At 44.5% G+C, this 18,441-nt stretch overlaps 1 protein-coding gene across 3 annotated transcripts; it reads left to right on the top strand.

Moving 5' to 3' along the window:
* The first annotated feature begins 1,135 nt into the window (after positions 1 to 1,135).
* On the top strand, positions 1,136 to 13,158 carry TAF13 (TATA-box binding protein associated factor 13). 3 transcript variants are annotated; one of them, XR_010117370.1, is made up of 5 exons: positions 1,136 to 1,269; positions 2,723 to 2,801; positions 8,757 to 8,854; positions 10,925 to 11,476; positions 12,128 to 13,158. XR_010117370.1 is itself a non-coding variant. In XM_063624448.1 (4 exons), the coding sequence occupies exons 1-4, from the start codon at positions 1,243 to 1,245 to the stop codon at positions 11,093 to 11,095; spliced, it is 375 nt and encodes a 124-aa protein (XP_063480518.1). In that variant the 5' UTR covers positions 1,136 to 1,242; the 3' UTR covers positions 11,096 to 13,158. The 3 variants fall into 3 exon arrangements, 2 of the variants coding, with proteins under 2 accessions (XP_063480518.1, XP_063480517.1); XM_063624448.1 differs by having other exon boundaries at positions 10,925 to 13,158; XM_063624447.1 differs by having other exon boundaries at positions 1,190 to 1,520; positions 10,925 to 13,158.
* Positions 13,159 to 18,441: the final 5,283 nt, after the last annotated feature.

Here is an 18,441-nt window from a genome sequence, read left to right as displayed (position 1 = left end):
CTTGTGATCCACCCGCCTGGGCTCCCAAAGTGCTGGGATTACAGGCGTGAGCCACTGCGCCCGGCTGCTTTGTGTTTATTAACAAAGATAGGTTCAACTCTCAGATAATTAGTTTTCACTCACTGAATGTTCAGCAGGACATTCAGAAATCGTGTGTATTACGGGATTTTCTTTATGTAGCATCATCTGTTACACTGTAGGACATTTATATTATATCCCTAGCTCTGGCCTTCCAATGCCTGTGGTTTTCCCAGCCATTGTTCTGACCAAAAGCCTTCCCCAGTGGACACGGTGGCTCACACTTGTAATCCCAGCACTTTGGGAGGCAGAGGGGGGCAGATTGCTTGAGGCCAAGAGTTCCAGACCAGCCTGGGCGATGTGGCAAAACCCCATCTCTACTAAAAATAAAAAAATTAGCCAGGCATTGGTGGTGTGCGCCTGTAATCCCAGCTACTTGGAGGCTGAGGTGGGAGGATGGCTTGAGCCCAACAGGTCTAGGCTGCAGTGAACCCTGATTGCGCCACTTCACTCCATCCCGGGAGACAGTGAGGCTGTGTCTCAAAAAAACAAAAATAAGGCCGGGCATGGTGGCGCACGCCTGTAATCCCAGCTACTCGGGAGGCTGAGGAAGGAGAATCACTTGAACCCGGGAGGCAGAGGTTGCAGTGGGCCGGGATCGCGCCACTGTACACTCCAGCCTGGGCTACAGAGACTTCGTCTCAAAAAAAAAAAAAAAAAAATCAAAAAACTTTCACAAAATTTTAAATGCTTAGTCTCGGGACACTATCTCTTGGAAATTTGTGATGAAGCACAGTGTCCCCAATAATTAACACAGTGCTTAGAAACAGTGGAACTACAAATCTTTAAAATGATTTAAAAGCATATTTGTCTGATAAAGGACCGCTGGCTAGCCCTCCTATGAGGGCTTCGCAGTCCCCAAACAGGAAGCCGTGATTCAATACGCAGTAGCAAATTTAGGGTGACAACGAGATACATGCCACCTAGCCCGTGATTTCCTTTTCTTTGTTAGTTTTCAATTCCTTCGGGATTACAGGGAGGCGCTCCGGCCTCCTCCCCTAGAGACTGTCGCATTTCCGCCGCTAGGCCGGAAAGCACCACGCGCAGGCCGCAGCCGGCTAGGCCCAGCTCCGGCCCCGCGCGTCACCGGAAGTGAGGCGGCGGAAGTAGTATAACCAGCTGGGAGCCAGCCGGCGGGACGCTGTGGGTTGGCGGGCCAGTGGGATGGCAGATGAGGAAGAAGACCCCACCGTGAGTGATCGTCTCTGTCCAAAACCTGTCTTTTCTTCACTCCTTCGGGCTCAGTAGCGGAGGCAGAGTTCAGGATCGGATCTGCTTGCCTTAGTGAATTCAGCGGACAGAGTTCGGGGACTTCACGCCCTAAGGATTGATCATTTTAGAAAGTGGGGAAGGACATGAAGGAAGATAGGTTTTGTGACCCCTTTCCCTTTGATTTTGGTCTGTATTTGCCAGACACTGAAACACGTACAGAATCATCAGAGGTAAAAACTAACATCTATTAGCGCCAACAGTTCAATCGTTAACAAAACTGTACTTACTGTGAAGTAATGGGAAAAGAATGCATTGAAAGACAGCCTGGATTTCAAAATTTCCATTTTCTGTGAGCAAGTTATTTAACTTGGAACATCAGTTTTCTTTTCTTTTCTTTTTTTTTTTTTTTTTGACACGGAGTCTTGCTCTGTCCCCCAGGCTGGAGGGCAGTGGCGCGATCTCGGCTCACTGCAAGCTCCGCCTCCCGGGTTCACGCCATTCTCCTGCCTCAGCCTCCCGAGTAGCTGGGACTACAGGCGCCCGCCAACACGCCCGGCTAATTTTTTGTATTTTTAGTAGAGACGGGGTTTCACCGTGTTAGCCAGGATGGTCTTGATCTCCTGAGCTCGTGATGCGCCCGCCTCGGCCTCCCAAAGTGCTGGAATTACGGGCTTGAGCCACCGCGCCCGGCCTGAACATCAGTTTTCTTGTTATAAAATAGGGTTACGGGCTTAGTTAAGGAAGTTTTTAGCACTGTATAAGCAAATGCTTAGGAAATATTAGTTTTGCTTACTACAAAGTCTACAAAGGTAGACTTTGATTCAGTATCAACTGTTTAACAGTAACAGTAGCAATAGGCCACCTTAGTTTAAAAATAAAACGTATGGTCATTGGAACTCTTACAATTAGAAGCAGTAGGATTATTAGGAACATCGTAGAAGCCATTTTTGCATGAGTTCGAAGTTGGACTAGACACATAGGCTCCTTCCTTCAGTGCTAAGGTTTCGTGGTTTTTTTTTGCTGCTTCCTTTGGCTTTCTGGCGTATCTGTTGAAAAGGGAAAAAAATGTCATTTTTTTTTTTTTTTTTTTTGAGACGGAGTCTCGCTCTGTCGCCCAGGCTGGAGTGCAGTGGCGCAATCTCGGCTCACTGCAAGCTCCGCCTCCCGGGTTCACGCCATTCTCCTGCCTCAGCCTCTCCGAGTAGCTGGGACTACAGGCGCCCGCCACCACGCCCGGCTAATTTTTTGTATTTTTAGTAGAGACGGGGTTTCACCGTGGTCTCGATCTCCTGACCTCGTGATCTGCCCGCCTCGGCCTCCCAAAGTGCTGGGATTACAAGCGTGAGCCACCGCGCCCGGCCAAATGTCATTATTAAAATATCAAATGCAAGGCAATTATTTGACATTTCTATATATACATTTTAACTTCTAGTTTGAGGAAGAAAATGAAGAAATTGGAGGAGGTGCAGAAGGTGGACAGGGTAAAAGAAAGAGACTTTTTTCTAAAGAATGTAAGTATTTGACAATGATTTTGTTATAGATGATGAAAACTTGGACGTGTCCTTTCAAAGTAGATTTATTGCTTTGAATGTTTCCCTGTAGGGACAATATTCTCAGACTAGCCTATCAAATTCTGTTTAACTTTTGAATCAGATAGTACCAATCCTAACCCCAATTTTGTGTGTGTGTGTGTGTGTGTGTGTGTGTGTGTGTGTGTATAAATTGCTTTTTTTTTTTGAGATGGAGTCTCACTCTGTCACCCAGGCTGGAGTGCAGTGGTGCAATCTCTGCTCACTGCAAGCTCCGCCTCCCGGGTTCATGCTATTCTCCTGCCTCAGCCTCCTGAGTAGCTGGGACTACAGGCACCAGCCACCACGCCCAGCTAATTTTTTTTTGTATTTTTAGTAGAGACAGGGTTTCTTCGTGTTAGCCAGGATGATCTCAATCTCCTGACCTTGTGATCCGCCCGCCTCGGCCTCCCAAAGTGCTGGGATTACAGGCATGAGCCACCGCACCCGGCCTATAAATTGCTTTTTTAAGTGAGCAAATGTAATTAATGTTTTAATTTAGGGCAGAAGAACAGACCTCCATTAGTTTTCCTCTTGCCTTTACAGCAATAGAGAGGCTTCTTTGACTGTAAGCCACAGGAATAATGGATCCTGCAACAGGTGTTGAGGGAGAGTAGCAAGTGAGCTGGGGCTTGGGCTTTGGACTAAGGCCATGAACAAAGTAAGAAGGTGGTGAACAGCTGGGTGCAGTGGCTCATGTCTGTAATCCCAGCACTTTGGGAGACTGAGGTGGACAGATCAAGAGGTCAGGAGATTGAGACCAGCCTGGCCGACATGGTGAAACCCCATCTCTACTAAAAATACTTGCTTGAATCTGGGGTTTCTTGAATTTGGGTTTCTTTGATGTTCTCTCATGATTAGATTGAAGTAATCTAATCATGGGAAAATAATAGATTAGAAGAATCTATTATTATGTGTCCTCCTATTATGCATTAAGAGGACACATCACACACAAAAAAGTAATCTAATTATGAGAAAATAATAGATTAGAAGAATCTATTATTATGTGTCCTCTTAATGCATCATATCAGGGGTACATAATGTCAGTATACTGTATATTATTAGTGATGCTTTGATCACTTGGTTAACATGGTGTCTTCCAGAATTCTCCATTGTAAGTTTACAGAGGTTACTGACGAAAGATCTGTTCTCCTGAACCTTTAAAACAAAAAATTTGGGGGGGACTGGGTACAGTGGCTCATGCCTGTAATCCCAGCACTTTGGGGGCCAAGGTGGGAGGATCACTTGAGGTCAGGAGTTCAAGACCAGCCTGGCCAACATGGCGAAACCCCACCTCTAATAAAAATACAAAAATTAGCTGGGCATGGTGGTGCGTGCCTGTAATTCCAGTACTCAAGTGTCGGGCACGGTGGCTCATGCCTGTAATCCCAGCACTTTGGAAGGCTGAGGTGGATGGATCATGAGGTCAGGAGATCCAGACCAGCCTGGCCAACATGTTGAAACCCCATCTCTACTAAAAATACAAAAATTAGCTGGGCGTGGTGGCCCACACCTGTAGTCCCAGCTACTTGGGAGGCTGAGGCAGGAGAATCACTTGAACCCCGGAGGCAGAGGTTGCAGTGAGCTGAGATCACACCACTGAACTCCAGCCTGGTGACAGAGTCTCAACAAAAAAAAAAGTGTCAAGGTTTTGAAGATGAAAAAGTCGAGGAACTATTGGATTAGAGGGAACTAAGGAGGCATGACAACTAAATAGTACGGGAACCTAAAACAGAAAAAGGACATTGGTGGAAAAACTTGTAAAATCTGAATAAAGTCTGTACCTGCACCGATGTTAATTTCTTAGCTTTGATGACTCCCTATGGTTGTATAACATGTTAACATAAGGGGAAGCTGGATATAGGGCATATGGGAACTCTGTACTATTTTTGCAACTCAGCTGTAAATCTAAAATTATCTTTTTTTAAAAAAAGGCAAAAAAAAAGTACAGAATCCAAAACAGAACGACAGGAACTATTGGCTCCTGTGTTTGTTTTTTTCCTCCTGTTTCTGGACCTAAAGACTCTTGGCAGTGTGAAACCCTAGGGATATGTCTATCTCAGGCTGGTTTCCAAGTCACCCTTTTCTTCTGTAGGCCTGGTCTCTTTGTACTTCTACTAGTTTTTACTTCTTCTAAATAGAGGAATTATTCTTAATTTACTCATTTCTTCCTTTAGAAGTATTCTATGAGTATCTTTTTTTAAAAAAATAAAACTTAGATACAATAAATTGTGCAAGTCTTAAGTGAACAGCTTGCTGAATTTTATGTATGCTATGCAGTCGGCCCTCTATATCCATGGGTTCTGCATCCATGGATTCAACCAACCTCGGATGGAAAATATTCAGAAAAAAAAACTGCATCTGTATTGAATATGTATAGACTTTTTTTCCTTGTCATTATTCCCTAAACAGTGTAGTATAACAACTATTTACATAGCATTTACATTGTATTAGGTATTGTAAGTAACCTAGAGATGATTTAAAATATACATAGGATGTGTTTAGGTTATATGCAAACACTATGCCATTTTATATCTGAGATTTGAGCATCTGCAGATTTTGGTATCCACGGGAGGTCCTGGAACCAAGCTCCCAAGGATACTAAGGGACAACTGTATACACGTGCACATACACACACACACTCACACACTTGTAATCACTACTAAGATCAAGATATGGAACACTTCCAGCATTTGACAGCATTTCTTACCATTTACATACACCCCTTTGATAATCTGATAAAAGTTATAATTATTTCCAGAAAAATGCCCATGTACAGATAATGTATAAAATTTTTCTGTATGATTTCAGGGTAGTCTCAAGGACTTCTTTTTTTATTTTTTGAGGCAGAGTCTCCCTCTTTCGCCCAGGTTGGAATGCATTGGCATGATCTCGGCTCGCCGCAACCTCTGCCTCCTGGGTTCAAGCTATTCTCCTGCCTCAGCCTCCCAAGTAGCTGAGATTACAGGTGTGTGCCACCATGCCCCCCTAATTTTTGTATTTTTAGTAGAGACAGGGTTTCACCATGTTGGTCAGGCTGGTCTCAAACTCCCGACCTCAGGTGATCCGCCCACCTTGGCCTCCTAAAGTGCTGGGATTATAAGCGTGAACCACCGTGCTGGCCTTCAAGGACTTCTTAAAGCTTGTCTCTGGACTGGGAGTTCACAGGCGATAGGATAAGAACCTGTGTGGATCTCAGCTGGGTGTGGTGGCTCACACCTGTAATCCCAGCACTTTGGGAGGCCAAGGCAGGAGGATTGCTTGAGTCCAGGGGTTCGAGACCAGCCTGGGCAACAAGGTAGGACCCTGTCTCTACAAAAAAATAAAAATAAATAAATTGTTAGAAACCAGTTCAAAAACAGCCTAGGCAACATAGCAAGACCCCCGTCTCTAGAAAAAATTTAAAATGGCTGGGTGTGGTAGCTTATGCCTGTAATCCCAATAATTTGGGAGGCCAAGGCAGGCAGATCACTTGAGGCCAGGAATTCAAGACTATCCTGGGCAACGTGGCAAAACCCTGACTCTACTAAAAAATACAAAAAAATTAGCCGGGTGTGGTAGCGCATGCCTGTAATCCCAGCTACTTGGAGACTAAAGCTCGAGAATCTCTTGAATCCGGGAGGTGGAGGTTGCAGTGAGCTGAGATCGTGCCATTGCACTCCACCCTGGGTGACACAGTGTCACTTCTGTCTCAAAAAAACCCCACATATTAGCCAGGCATAGTGGCATGTGTCTGTAGTCCCAGCTGCTCACGTGAGCCAGGGAGGTTGAGGCTGCAGCAAGCTATGACTGCAACAGCACTCCAGCCTGGGCGACAGAGCCAAGACTGTCTCAAAAAAGGAGAGCAAAAAAAAGAATTCACATGGATCCTGTCTGCCCTAAACTACAACTACCAACAAGTGCGATGCTGTTGTGGGTATGAGTAAAGACCCGAGCCAGATCAGCTGGGTTCAAACTCAGGTTCCATCTCTTACTAGCTTTGTGACCTTGGGTAAATCAGTTACCAGTGCTTTAATTTTCTCATCTATAGAATGGGGATAATCAATAGTATCTACCTTAAAGGATCATTGTGAGGATTAAATGAGTTATATATGTAAAGGACTTAAGACAATACCTGGCATATAATAAGGGCTATATACGTGTTATCTTTTGGCAGTTATTTTTATTTCTCTGTATTAGACTTCTCTCTCGTTGTTATTATTATTATTATTATCATTATTATTATTATTTTTGAGACACAGTCTCCCTCTGTCACCCAGGCTGGAGTGCAGTGGCGCGTTCTCAGCTCATTGCAACCTCTGCCTCCTGGATTCAAGCGATTCTCATGCCTCAGCCTCCTGAGTAGCTGGGATTATAGGCATGTGCCAACATGCTCAGCTGACTTTTGTGTTTTTCTTTAGTAGAAATGGGGTTTCACCTTGTTGGCCTGGCTGATCTCAAACTTCTGGCCTCAAGTGATCTGCCTCAGCCTCCTGAAGTGCTGGGATTACAGGCGTGAGCCACCATCCTGGCCTACGCCCAGCTAATTTTTGGCTTTTTTGTAGAGACAGGGTTTTCGCCATGTTGCCCAGGCTTGTCTCAAACTCCTGAGCTCAAGCAGTCTACTTGCCTGGGCCTCCCAAAGTGCTGGGATTACAGGCGTGGGCCACTGCACCCGACCTAGACTTATCTTTTGCATCTCCTATGGTTTCTTCAGATGAAGCCTGAAAGGGCTTTGCCAGCAGTTGTATTGATCTAGGAAATGTCAAAATTCCTTGTAGTAAGACCTCTGCTTTCTCATTTTGAGTACCCTGTTTCTTCCTATAAGAACAGATTTGGGGCTGGGCGTGGTGGCTCACGCCTGTAATCCCAGCACTTTGGGAGGCCTAGGCGGGTGGATCACGAGGTCAGGAGATCGAGACCATCCTGGCTAACACAGTGAAACCCCTTCTCTACTAAAAATACAAAAAATTAGCCGGGCGTGGTCACGGGTGCCTGTAGTCCCAGCTACTTGGGAGGCTGAGGCAGGAGAATGGCGTGAACCTGGGAGGCGGCGGAGCTTGCAGTGAGCCGAGATGGCGCCACTGCATTCCAGCCTGGGTGACAGAGTGAGACTCCGTCTCAAGAAAAACAAACAAACAAACAAACAAAATGTATTTGGAGAACTTTCTCTCATGTCTTTTTGTTTTTTCTTTTTTTTTTGAGACGGAGTCTCGCTCTGTCGCCCAGGCTGGAGTGCAGTGGCGCAGTCTCGGCTCACTGCAAGCTCTGTCTCCCAGGTTCACGCCATTCTCCTGCCTCAGCCTCTCCGAGTAGCTGGGACTACAGGCGCCCGCCACCACGCCCAGCTAATTTTTTGTATTTTTAGTAGAGACGGGGTTTCACTATGGTCTCGATCTCCTGACCTCGTGATCCGCCCGCCTCGGCCTCCCAAAGTGCTGGGATTACAAGCATGAGCCACTGCGCCCGGCTCTCTCATGTCTTTTCCCCTATGGTAATATCAGTAAAGAATCTGCCTTTTTCCCAATGCCCCACTGCCATGCCCACACACAAAAACCACCTCCAGAAAAGGCTAAGCTGTCGCTGTCTGCCCTGTCCTCTGCCAGAGTTTCCTACTTAAAGGTGTTCTTCTGGGGGCAGGGGCTGGTAAGTAGATGCTAGAGATTAGGAAAAGACTTTACCTTAGGGTTCAGTAGGTGGGAGGAAGGAAGAGTTTGGTTGGAGGCTACGTGGGAACAGTTGGTCATCAGACTGTTCTTAAACCTTTTACACCAGAATTCATACTTGGAGATAACAAATACAATGTAAATATGTTTTTATACCAATATTATCTATAACTTGGTTCATTTCTAGTTTTTTTTTTTAAGTATCAAATTGTTAAATCTATAAAAGTAAACAAAAGTGATTGTTCTTCTACAGTGCGATGTATGATGTATGGCTTTGGGGATGACCAGAATCCTTATACTGAGTCAGTGGATATTCTTGAAGATCTTGTCATAGAGTTTATCACTGAAATGGTAAGATTCTTTCCTAACTGGTCTTAGTTAATTGAAGAATAGATTTGAAATATTAAACTTTAGGTAAGACTAGAACTTGTGGCATCCCTTTGAAATAAGCTATCCATTTGAGTGCTTGTGGCATCCCTTTGAAATAAGCTATCCATTTGAGTGCTTGTTTGCAGAAGTTATTGGTTACTATTTAGCATTAAGGATGGAGGTTATATATATATATTCTATCCCCCCTTCTTCCTTTTTTTTTTTTTTTTTTTGAGACGGAGTTTCGTTCTTGTTGCCCGTACTGGAGTGCAATGGCGTGATCTCGGCTCACCGCAACCTCCGTCTCCCGGGTTCAAGGGATTCTCCTGCCTCAGCCTCCGAGGAGCTAGGATTACAGGCATGTACCACCACGCCCGGCTAATTTTGTATTTTTTAGTAGAGACGGGATTTCTCCACATTGGTCAGGCTGGTCTCAAACTCCCGACCTCAGGTAATCCGCCAGCCTCGGCCTCCCAAAGTGCTGGGATTACAAGCGTGAGCCAACGCGCCCAGACTCTTCCATTTTTTATGAGGACATAATTATAAAATCCTTGAATAAAATAAAAATATTACCCATAATACCATTATCCAACATAGGTTTATTTTTTTCCCCTCCTTTTCCAGTATTTAAAGATATGCAATGTTTTTTTGTGTGTGTGTCTGTGTGTGTGACAGGATCTCACTCTGTTGCCCAGGCTGGAGTGCAGTGGCATGATCATTGCTCACTGCAGCTGAGACCTTCCGGATTCAAGTGGTCCTCCCACCTCAGCCTCCCAAATACCTGGGACTACAGGCACATGCCATCATGCTCTGCTGATTTTTGAATTTTTTTTTTTTTTTTGAGACGGAGTCTCGCTCTGTCACCCAGGCTGGAGTGCAGTGGCGCGATCTCGGCTCACTGCAAGCTCCGCCTCCCGGGTTCACGCCATTCTCCTGCCTCAGCCTCTCCGAGTAGCTGGGACTACAGGCGCCCGCCACCACGCCCGGCTAATTTTTTGTATTTTTAGTAGAGACGGGGTTTCACCGTGGTCTCGATCTCCTGACCTCGTGATCCGCCCGCCTCGGCCTCCCAAAGTGCTGGGATTACAAGCGTGAGCCACCGTGCCCGGCGATTTTTGAATTTTTTATAGAGACGGGGTCTCACTGCATTGCCCAGGTTGGTCTTGAACTCCTGGGTTCAAGCAGTCTACCCCCTCAGCCTCCCAAAGTGCTAGGATTACCGGCATGAGCCACTGTGTCCGGCTCAATGCTGTATTAAGTATTTAGCTTCTTTTTTTTTTTTTTTTTTTTTTTGAGACAAGAGTCTCGCTCTCTCGCCCAGGCTGGAGTGCAGTCTCGGCTCACTGCAAGCTCTGTGTCCCGGGTTCACGCCATTCTCCTGCCTCAGCCTCTCCGAGTAGCTGGGACTACAGGCGCCCGCCACCACGCCCGGCTAATTTTTTTTGTATTTTTAGTAGAGACGGGGTTTCACCGTGGTCTCGATCTCCTGACCTCATGATCCGCCCACCTCGGCCTCCCAAAGTGCTGGGATTACAAGCGTGAGCCACCACGCCCGGCCTTTAGCTTCTATTTTTTAATCATTAGAAATAATGCTATGATAGGTCTTTGATTTTGCACGGGTGAGTATATAATGACAGGGGATGAGATAGATTTATTTGATTTTTGGAAAACCCACCAATATTTATTGGGTATTAAGATAGAGGAGGACACAAAGCATAAATGAAATGGGTGAGTACACAAAATTATAAAATTATTTTATACAAATGAAGACAAAATCTACGTATATCAAAAAACAAAAAAGGAACAATAAAGTTGACAGCTTTCATGTCCTTAAGATTTTTCTTAAAGTGCCTGTGAAGCATAAAGGGGAACATTGCTAATAATCCAGTAGAAAATAGACAAAGGACATGAGTAGAAAGATAATTCACAAATGAATAGCCATAATAATAATAAGAGAAAATCTTCTACCTCACTTGCAATTAATAAATGTAAATTAAAACAGTAAAATATTAGATTTTAAAAAGTTAAATGTAATATGTTTCTTTGTAATAGACTCACAAGGCAATGTCAATTGGAAGACAAGGTCGAGTACAAGTGGAAGATATCGTCTTCTTGATTCGTAAGGACCCAAGGAAGTTTGCCAGGGTTAAAGACTTGCTTACTATGAATGAAGAATTGAAACGAGCTAGAAAAGCATTTGATGAAGCAAATTATGGATCTTGACACTTTCTGTAGTTTCTGAAAATTACCATCTGGGGAAACCATATATAATAATTGTATATTTTCTAAAGTAAGGTTCTGATATCTAGCCATGTAAATGAAAGATGGAGAAACACAAAGTTTTCAGCCTTTATTTTTATGCCTTTGATTTTAGAGTGATATTGGTGCATGTAATTGCCTGCCTTTGTATTACCATACTTGAATTACTTACTGGGTTTTAATGACCACACGTAAGTCAAAGTACCTTGCAAACCATGTCGTTCCTTCTGACTTTTGACTATGTAAAGGATAAAGTAGTATTTGTGTGTTAGGTATGTTTATGCCCTTGTAACCTTGTAAGCTATACTGTAGCTTTTTTTTTTTTTTGAGACGGAGTCTCACTATGTCGCCAGGCTGGAGTGCAGTGGCATGATCTCAGCTCACTGCAAGCTCCACCTCCCGGGTTCAAGTGATTCTCCTTCCTCAGCCTCTTGAGTAGCTGGGAAGTACAGGCGCCTGCCACCATGCCTGGCTAACTTTTTGTATTTTTAGTAGTGACAGGGTTTCACCATATTAGCCAGGATGGTTTCGATCTCTTAACCTCGTAATCCACCTGCCTCGGCCTCCCAAAGTGCTGGGATTACAGGTGTGAGCCACCGCGCCTGGCCTACTGTAGCTATTTAATATGTGAAATCTAAATGGCATTTTTGACTTGACAGCTCAGACTTGTACTTCATGTATTCAGAAGTTTTTAGATAGCAACTAGTTTATTGTCTAGTTCATTATTAAAGATAATGAACTAGGCCGGGCGTGGTGGCTCATACCTGTAATCCCAGCACTTTGGGAGGCTGAGGCGGGCACATCATTTGAGGCCAGGAGTTCCAGACCAGCCTGGCCAACATGGCAAAACCTCACCTCTACTAAAAATTAAAAAATTAGCCAGGCATGGAGGCATGCGCCCGTAATCCCAGCTACTTGGGAGGCTGAGGCAGAAGAATTGCTTGAACCCAGGAGGCAGAGATTGCAGTGAGCCCAGATGGCGCCACTGCACTCCAGCCTGGGCAATAGAGTGTGACTTTCTCAAAAAAACAAATACAGATAATGAACTGGTTTGCATTTCTTTTAAAGAGATGATAGAGGAAAATACAGTTTTTTGTAAGAATGTTTATCTCTCTTAAGAGGTAATCTGTTTTAATTTTCTTCAGATAACAAGTTACTATTATTTTTTAAGAAAGCAAGTTTCACGGGCCGGGCGCGGTGGCTCACGCCTGTAATCCCAGCACTTTGGGAGGCCGAGGCGGGCGGATCACGAAGTCAGGAGATCGAGACCATCCTGACTAACACGGTGAAACCCCGTCTCTACTAAAAATACAAAAAATTAGCCGGGCACAGTGGCAGGTGCCTGTAGTCCCAGCTACTCGGGAGGCTGAGGCCGGAGAATGGCGTAAACCCGGGAGGCGGAGCTTGCAGTGAGCCAAGATCGCAGCACTGCACTCCAGCCTGGGCGGCAGAGCAAGACTCCGTCTCAAAAAAAACAAAACAAAAAAAAAAGAAAGCAAGTTTCACATTGCTTTCACAACACATAATGCTGTGTTGGAAGGCTTTTTGATTTAAAATCTTTTTGGATTTATAACATCCTGTTAAAGTTTTAGGAGAACCCGTTTTCCCAGATCAGATTCAAGCTTCTAAAAATAAATGCTTTCAGTAGCAGGAATGGCATTGCTTAAAAAGCTGATGGCAGGGTAAGCGTTTGGGTTAGTGTTTTATTAACATATTTGTAAGTACTTGTTCATTGTGGAAATATGTCCTTGACTAAAACCATATGCGGCTATGGAAACCATGTTTGTAGTTCTGGATACACAGGTTTTGTGTGTATTTACTCTATGTATTAAATTATTATTGCCCTTAAAGTAAGGATTACAGTTGGATTTACGTAGATCACTGAATGTTATTATTGTTTATGAAACTTAACTTTTTGTGTGCCGCTTATAAACATGATCTATAAATCAGTGCTTGGGAAAATTTTACTTTCTTAATCTACTGATACAGGAATAAAATATGAACAATTAAACAGGTTGATCCTTGAATCTGACTGGTTTATGACTTTTTTTCCTCCCAGAATATTATGCCCATTACTGGTAATATGATAATTCTTGCTGCTTAGTCTAGCTGAAAATTTTTTTTATTTCAGTGCGTATCTGGGTGAATCTTTTCATTTAAAAAAACAGGACTGGGCACCATGGCCCATGCCTATAATCCCAGCACTTTGGGAGGCCTAAGCAGGAGGATCTCTTGAGCCCAGGAGTTGGAGACCAGTCTGGGCAACATAGAGAGACCCCATCTCAACTAAAAATCAAGGCCAGGCACAGTGCCTCACACCTGTAATCCCAGCACTTTGGGAGGCCAAGGCGGGTGGATCACTTGAGGTCAGGAGTTCAAGACCAGCCTGGCCAACATGGTGAAACCCTGTCTCTACTAAAAATACAAAAAAATTAGGCATGGTGGCATGCCTGTAGTCCCAGCTACTTAGGAGGCTGAGGCGAGAAGATTGCTTGAGCCCAGGAGTCGGAGACCAGCCTAGGCAAGCCCCATCTCTGTAAAAGAGCCAGGCACAAGTGGTTTCTGCTTGTAGTCCTAGCTACTCAGGAGGGTGAGGTGGGAGAATCACTTGAGCCTGGGAGGTCAAGGCTTCAGTAAACTGTTCACTCTGTCGCCCAGGCTGGAGTGCAGTGGCACAATCACTGCTCACTGCCTCGGCCTCCTGTGCTCAAATAATCCTCCCACCTCAGCCTCCCGCGTAGCTGGGACTACAGGCATGCCTGGCTAGAGAAGCTATTTCACTGTGTTGCCCAGACGGAGTGGGACTTTGCGTTAAGACTATTTTAGATTACAAGTGATATGACTTAACTCAAAACTATTAATAGCATAAACAAGGAATTTATTGGCTTACCTAACTGAAACATGGGAAAGGAGATGGAGCTGAATTTAGGGTTGACTGGATCTAAGTACTTGAGAACAAGACTCTGTCTCTCTGTCTTTTATCCTAACTTTGGTTTTATTCTAAGAGTGGCACAGGAACATGATGGCCAGCAGTTCTAGGGTTCCCTCCTTACAACTCCAAATTGAAGAAGTTGCTTTACTTCGTAAAAGAGAAAATTCCAAGCAAGGATTATGATGATCTGAGCTTTTATTTTCTTCCTGGACCAGTCACTATGGCCAGGAAGAAGTTGTACTATAGCCCGGGTCTCATGCCCCACTTCTGGTAAAAAAGAGCTTGGAATGGGATTGGGATACTAGATACTGCTATTAGCAAAAAGGAGAAAGAGGCTTGGCGGGCTGACTTGATTCATGAGCTTACTTATTAACTTCAAATTCTGGTGGTAAGGTGGCATGGCTGTCTTCCAGTATTTAGAGCTGCACTGTGTAAATGGTAGCCACTAGCCACATATGGCTATTTACATTTTAAAATGAAAAAATTCAGCTGGGTGCGGTAGCTCACGCCAGTAATCCCAGCTTTTTAGGAGGCCAAGACAGGCAGATCACTTGAGGTCAGAAGTTCAAGACCAGCCTGGCCAACATGATGAAACACCATCTCTACGAAAAATACAAAAATTAGCCAGGTCTGGTGGCACGTGCCTGTAATCCTAGCTTCTCAGGTGGCTGAGGCAGAAGAATTGCTTGAACCCAGGAGGCAGAGGCTGCAGTGATCCGAGATCGCACCACTGCACTCCAGACTGGGCAACAGAGTGAGACTCTGTCTCAAAAAATATTTAAAAAATGATAATAAAATGAAAAATTCACTTCCTTAGTTGCGTTTGCTATATTTCAAGTGCTCAAAAGCCTTACAGTAAGTGGGTACAGCATTGGACAGTGCTGATATTGGAACATTGCCATCATCACAGAAAATTCTTTGGGACAGTGCTGATCTGGAGTATATATAGGTGCTCTCTCCTAAATTAATTCACTTTTTTTTTTAAACTTCCTATAGAAAATCTCAAGTATACACAATAATAGTGTAACTAGCCCCCAGCTTCAACAAGTAACCAACTTTTTGCCAATTTGTCCTATCCCCCTACCTTTAAATAATTTTTTTATTTTTATTTTTGGACTTTGGTTTCAGAACCCTTATATCTTTTTTAAGGTAGGGGGGGCAGTATTATTTTAAACCAAATCTGGCTGGGTGCGATGGCTCATGCCTATAATCCCAAAACTTTGGGAGGCCGAGGCAAATGGATCACCTGAGGTCAGGAGTTCGAGACCAGCCTGGCCAACATAGTGAACCCCCGTCTCTAATAAAAATACAAAAATTAGCTGAGCATAGTCGCGAGAGCCTGTAATCCCAGCTATTCGAGAGTCAGGCAAAAGAATCCCTTGAACTCGGGTGGTAGAGGTTGCAGTGAGCCAAGATCGTGCCATTGCACTCCAGCCTGGGCAACAAGAGTGAGACTCCATCTCAAAAAAATAAAAAACAAAAAATAAAGCAAATCCCAGACATCCTTGTATCATTTCATCTATAAATGCTTCAGTACATATTTCTTTTCTTTTTTTTTTGTGACATAGTCTCACTCTGTCACCGAGGCTGGAGCGCAGTGGTGCAATCTTGGCTCACTGCAACCTCCACCTCCTGGGTTCATGCGATTCTCCTGCCTCAGCCTCCCGAGTAGCTGGGATTACAGGCATCTGCTACCATGCCCAGCTAATTTTTGCATTTTTAGTAGAGATGGGGTTTCACCATGTTGGCTAGGCTGGTCTTGAACTCCTGACCTCAAGTGATCCACCTGCCTTGGCCTCCCAAAGTGCTGGGATTACAGGTATGAGCCAATGTGCCTGAGCTTCAGTACATATTTCTAACAAAGTTTAAAAAGCCCAAATAGTATTACCATATCCTATCAAAAATTAACACTAATTCCTCAATATTCCATCTAATACCCAATTCCTGTTAACTTTTTAATTTTTTTGAAATAGGGTCTTGCTCTGTTGCCCAGGCTAGAGTGCAGTGGCATGATCATGGCTTACTACAGCCTTTGCCTCCTGGGTTCAAGCAGTCCTCCCACCTTAACCTCCCAAGTGGCTAGGACTACAGGTGTGCAGCACCACAACTAGGTAATTTTTAAAATTTTTTTGTAGAGAGAGGGGTCTCACTATGTTGCCCAGGCTGGTCTTGAACTCCTGAGTTCAAGCAATCCTCCTGCCTTAGTCCTGCCAAAGTACTGGAATGATTGCAGGCGTGAGCCACAGTGCCTGATGCCAAATCCCTGTTTAAATCTTGCTGATTTGTCTCAACATATCTTTTTTGAGGGTGTGTATTAATTTCAATTGTTACTGTAACAAATTACAGCTCATTTAGTGACTTAACACACATTTATTATTTAACTAGTTCTCTAGTTAAGAAGTTTGACCCTAGCCCGGATCACGAGGTCAGGAGATCGAGACCATCCTGGCTAACACAGTGAAACCCCATCTCTACTAAAAAATACAAAAAATTAGCCTGGCATGGTGGTGGGCACATGTAGTCCCAGCTACTCGGGAGGCTGAGGCAGGAGAATGGCGCGAACCCGGGAGGTGGAGCTTGCAGTGAGCCGAGATCACACCACTGCACTCCAGCCTGGGCGACAGAGTGAGACTCCATCTCAAAAAAAAAAAAAAAAAAAAAGAAGTTTGATCCTAGCCTTACTGTGCTAAAATCAAGGTGCTGACACAGTTGTGCTCCTTTCTGGATGTTCTAGGAGACACCTGTTTGCTTGCCTTTTCCAACTTGTAAAGGCTACATTTCTTGGCTCATGTTACCCTTCTTCAAAGCTAGCAATGTTGCATCTCCCTGGCCTGTGACTCCAGCTGGTAAGGATTCTCTGTGATATTGGACCCACCTGGATAACCCAGAATACTCTCCCCATTTCAAGGTTCTTAAGTTAATCATGGGAGCAAAATCTCTTTTTACCATGTCAAGTAACATATTCTCAGGTCCTGGGAATTAGGATATGGACTTTTTTTTTTTTTTTTTTGAGATGGGGTCTCTCTTTGTGACCCAGGCTGGAGTGATCATAGCTCACTGCAGCCTCCAACTCCTGTCAAGCAATCCTCCTGCCTCAGCCTACTCAGTAGTTAGGGCTATAGGCAACACACCACCATGCCTGGCTAAAGGAAGTAGACATCTGTGAGGGGTTATTATTCTGCTTCCCACAGTTTCTTTGAAGTAGGATCTAAACAAGGTGTCACCCATTGCATTTGTTTGGTATGTCTAAATTTCTTTTAATCTATAATAATTCCCTCCAAGCTTTGTGGCTTTTTGTTGTTGTTGTTGTTGTTAGAGACCGGGTCTTGCTCTGTCACTCAGGCTGGAGTGCAGTGTCAGGATCACAGCTCACTGCAGCCTTGAACTCGTGGGTTCATCATCCTCATGCCTCAGCCTCCCAAGTAGTTAAGACTACACTGCACCTGGCTAATTTTTTTCTTAATTTTGTAGACATGGAGTCGCACTATGTTGACCAGGCTGGCCTTGAACTCCTGTCCTCAAGCCATTCTCCTGCCTCAGATTCCCAAAGTTCTGGGATTATAGGCATGAGCCACAGTGGCCAGCCTCCAATTTAAGTGAAGCACTCTCTCTTTTTTTTTTCGAGACTGAGTCTCACTCTGTTGCCCAGGCTGGAGTGCAGTGGCATGATCTTGGCTCACCACAACCTCTGCCTCTCAGGTTCAAACAATTCTCCTGCCTCAGCCTTCTGAGTAGCAGGGGTCACAGGCGGGTGCCACCATACCCAACCAAGTTTTGTACTTTTTTAGTAGAGACAGGGGTTTCGCCATGTTGGCCAGGCTGGTCTCAAACTCCTGACCTCAGGTGATCTGCCCTCCTCAGCCTCCCAAAGTGCTGGGATTACAGGTGTGAGCCACCATGCCCGGCCGGAATTGGTGTTCTTGAGTAAAAACTGTAATAGTGTAAGTGTAGAAATTTTAAAGTGGAGGAAAGAGCTCACTTGGCCTGTCATCAGTGGAGAAGGGTGCTGCCTAGAGAGTCATTTGGCCATTTTCCAAGAGACTTTGGGAGGTTGCATTACTTGAGTGAATATACTATAGTCCAGAGCCAGAGTTTGATTTGCAGCATTGCAGGCTTAGAAACTGATTTCATCAGCAAATAGCACATTCATCTCTCTGGGAGCGCTCATAGAATCCAAACTTGTAAGACCAATGTATGAAAACGGATACCAGTTTATAGATGTAAGTAAAACTTGCACCTCTATGATCAGCACATTCTTCCTTCTCTAGGCATACACATGTAGGAAATGAAAACAAAATTACGAGGGTGAATGACAGTGAGGGGAGTTACATGAATGCATTGTCTAGAGCAGTGGTCCCCAACCTTTTTTCTACCAGGG

Source organism: Symphalangus syndactylus, chromosome 12, assembly GCF_028878055.3.
Source record: "Symphalangus syndactylus isolate Jambi chromosome 12, NHGRI_mSymSyn1-v2.1_pri, whole genome shotgun sequence".
NCBI lineage: Eukaryota > Metazoa > Chordata > Mammalia > Primates > Hylobatidae > Symphalangus > Symphalangus syndactylus.
This window is presented reverse-complemented; position numbering and strand designations above follow the sequence as displayed.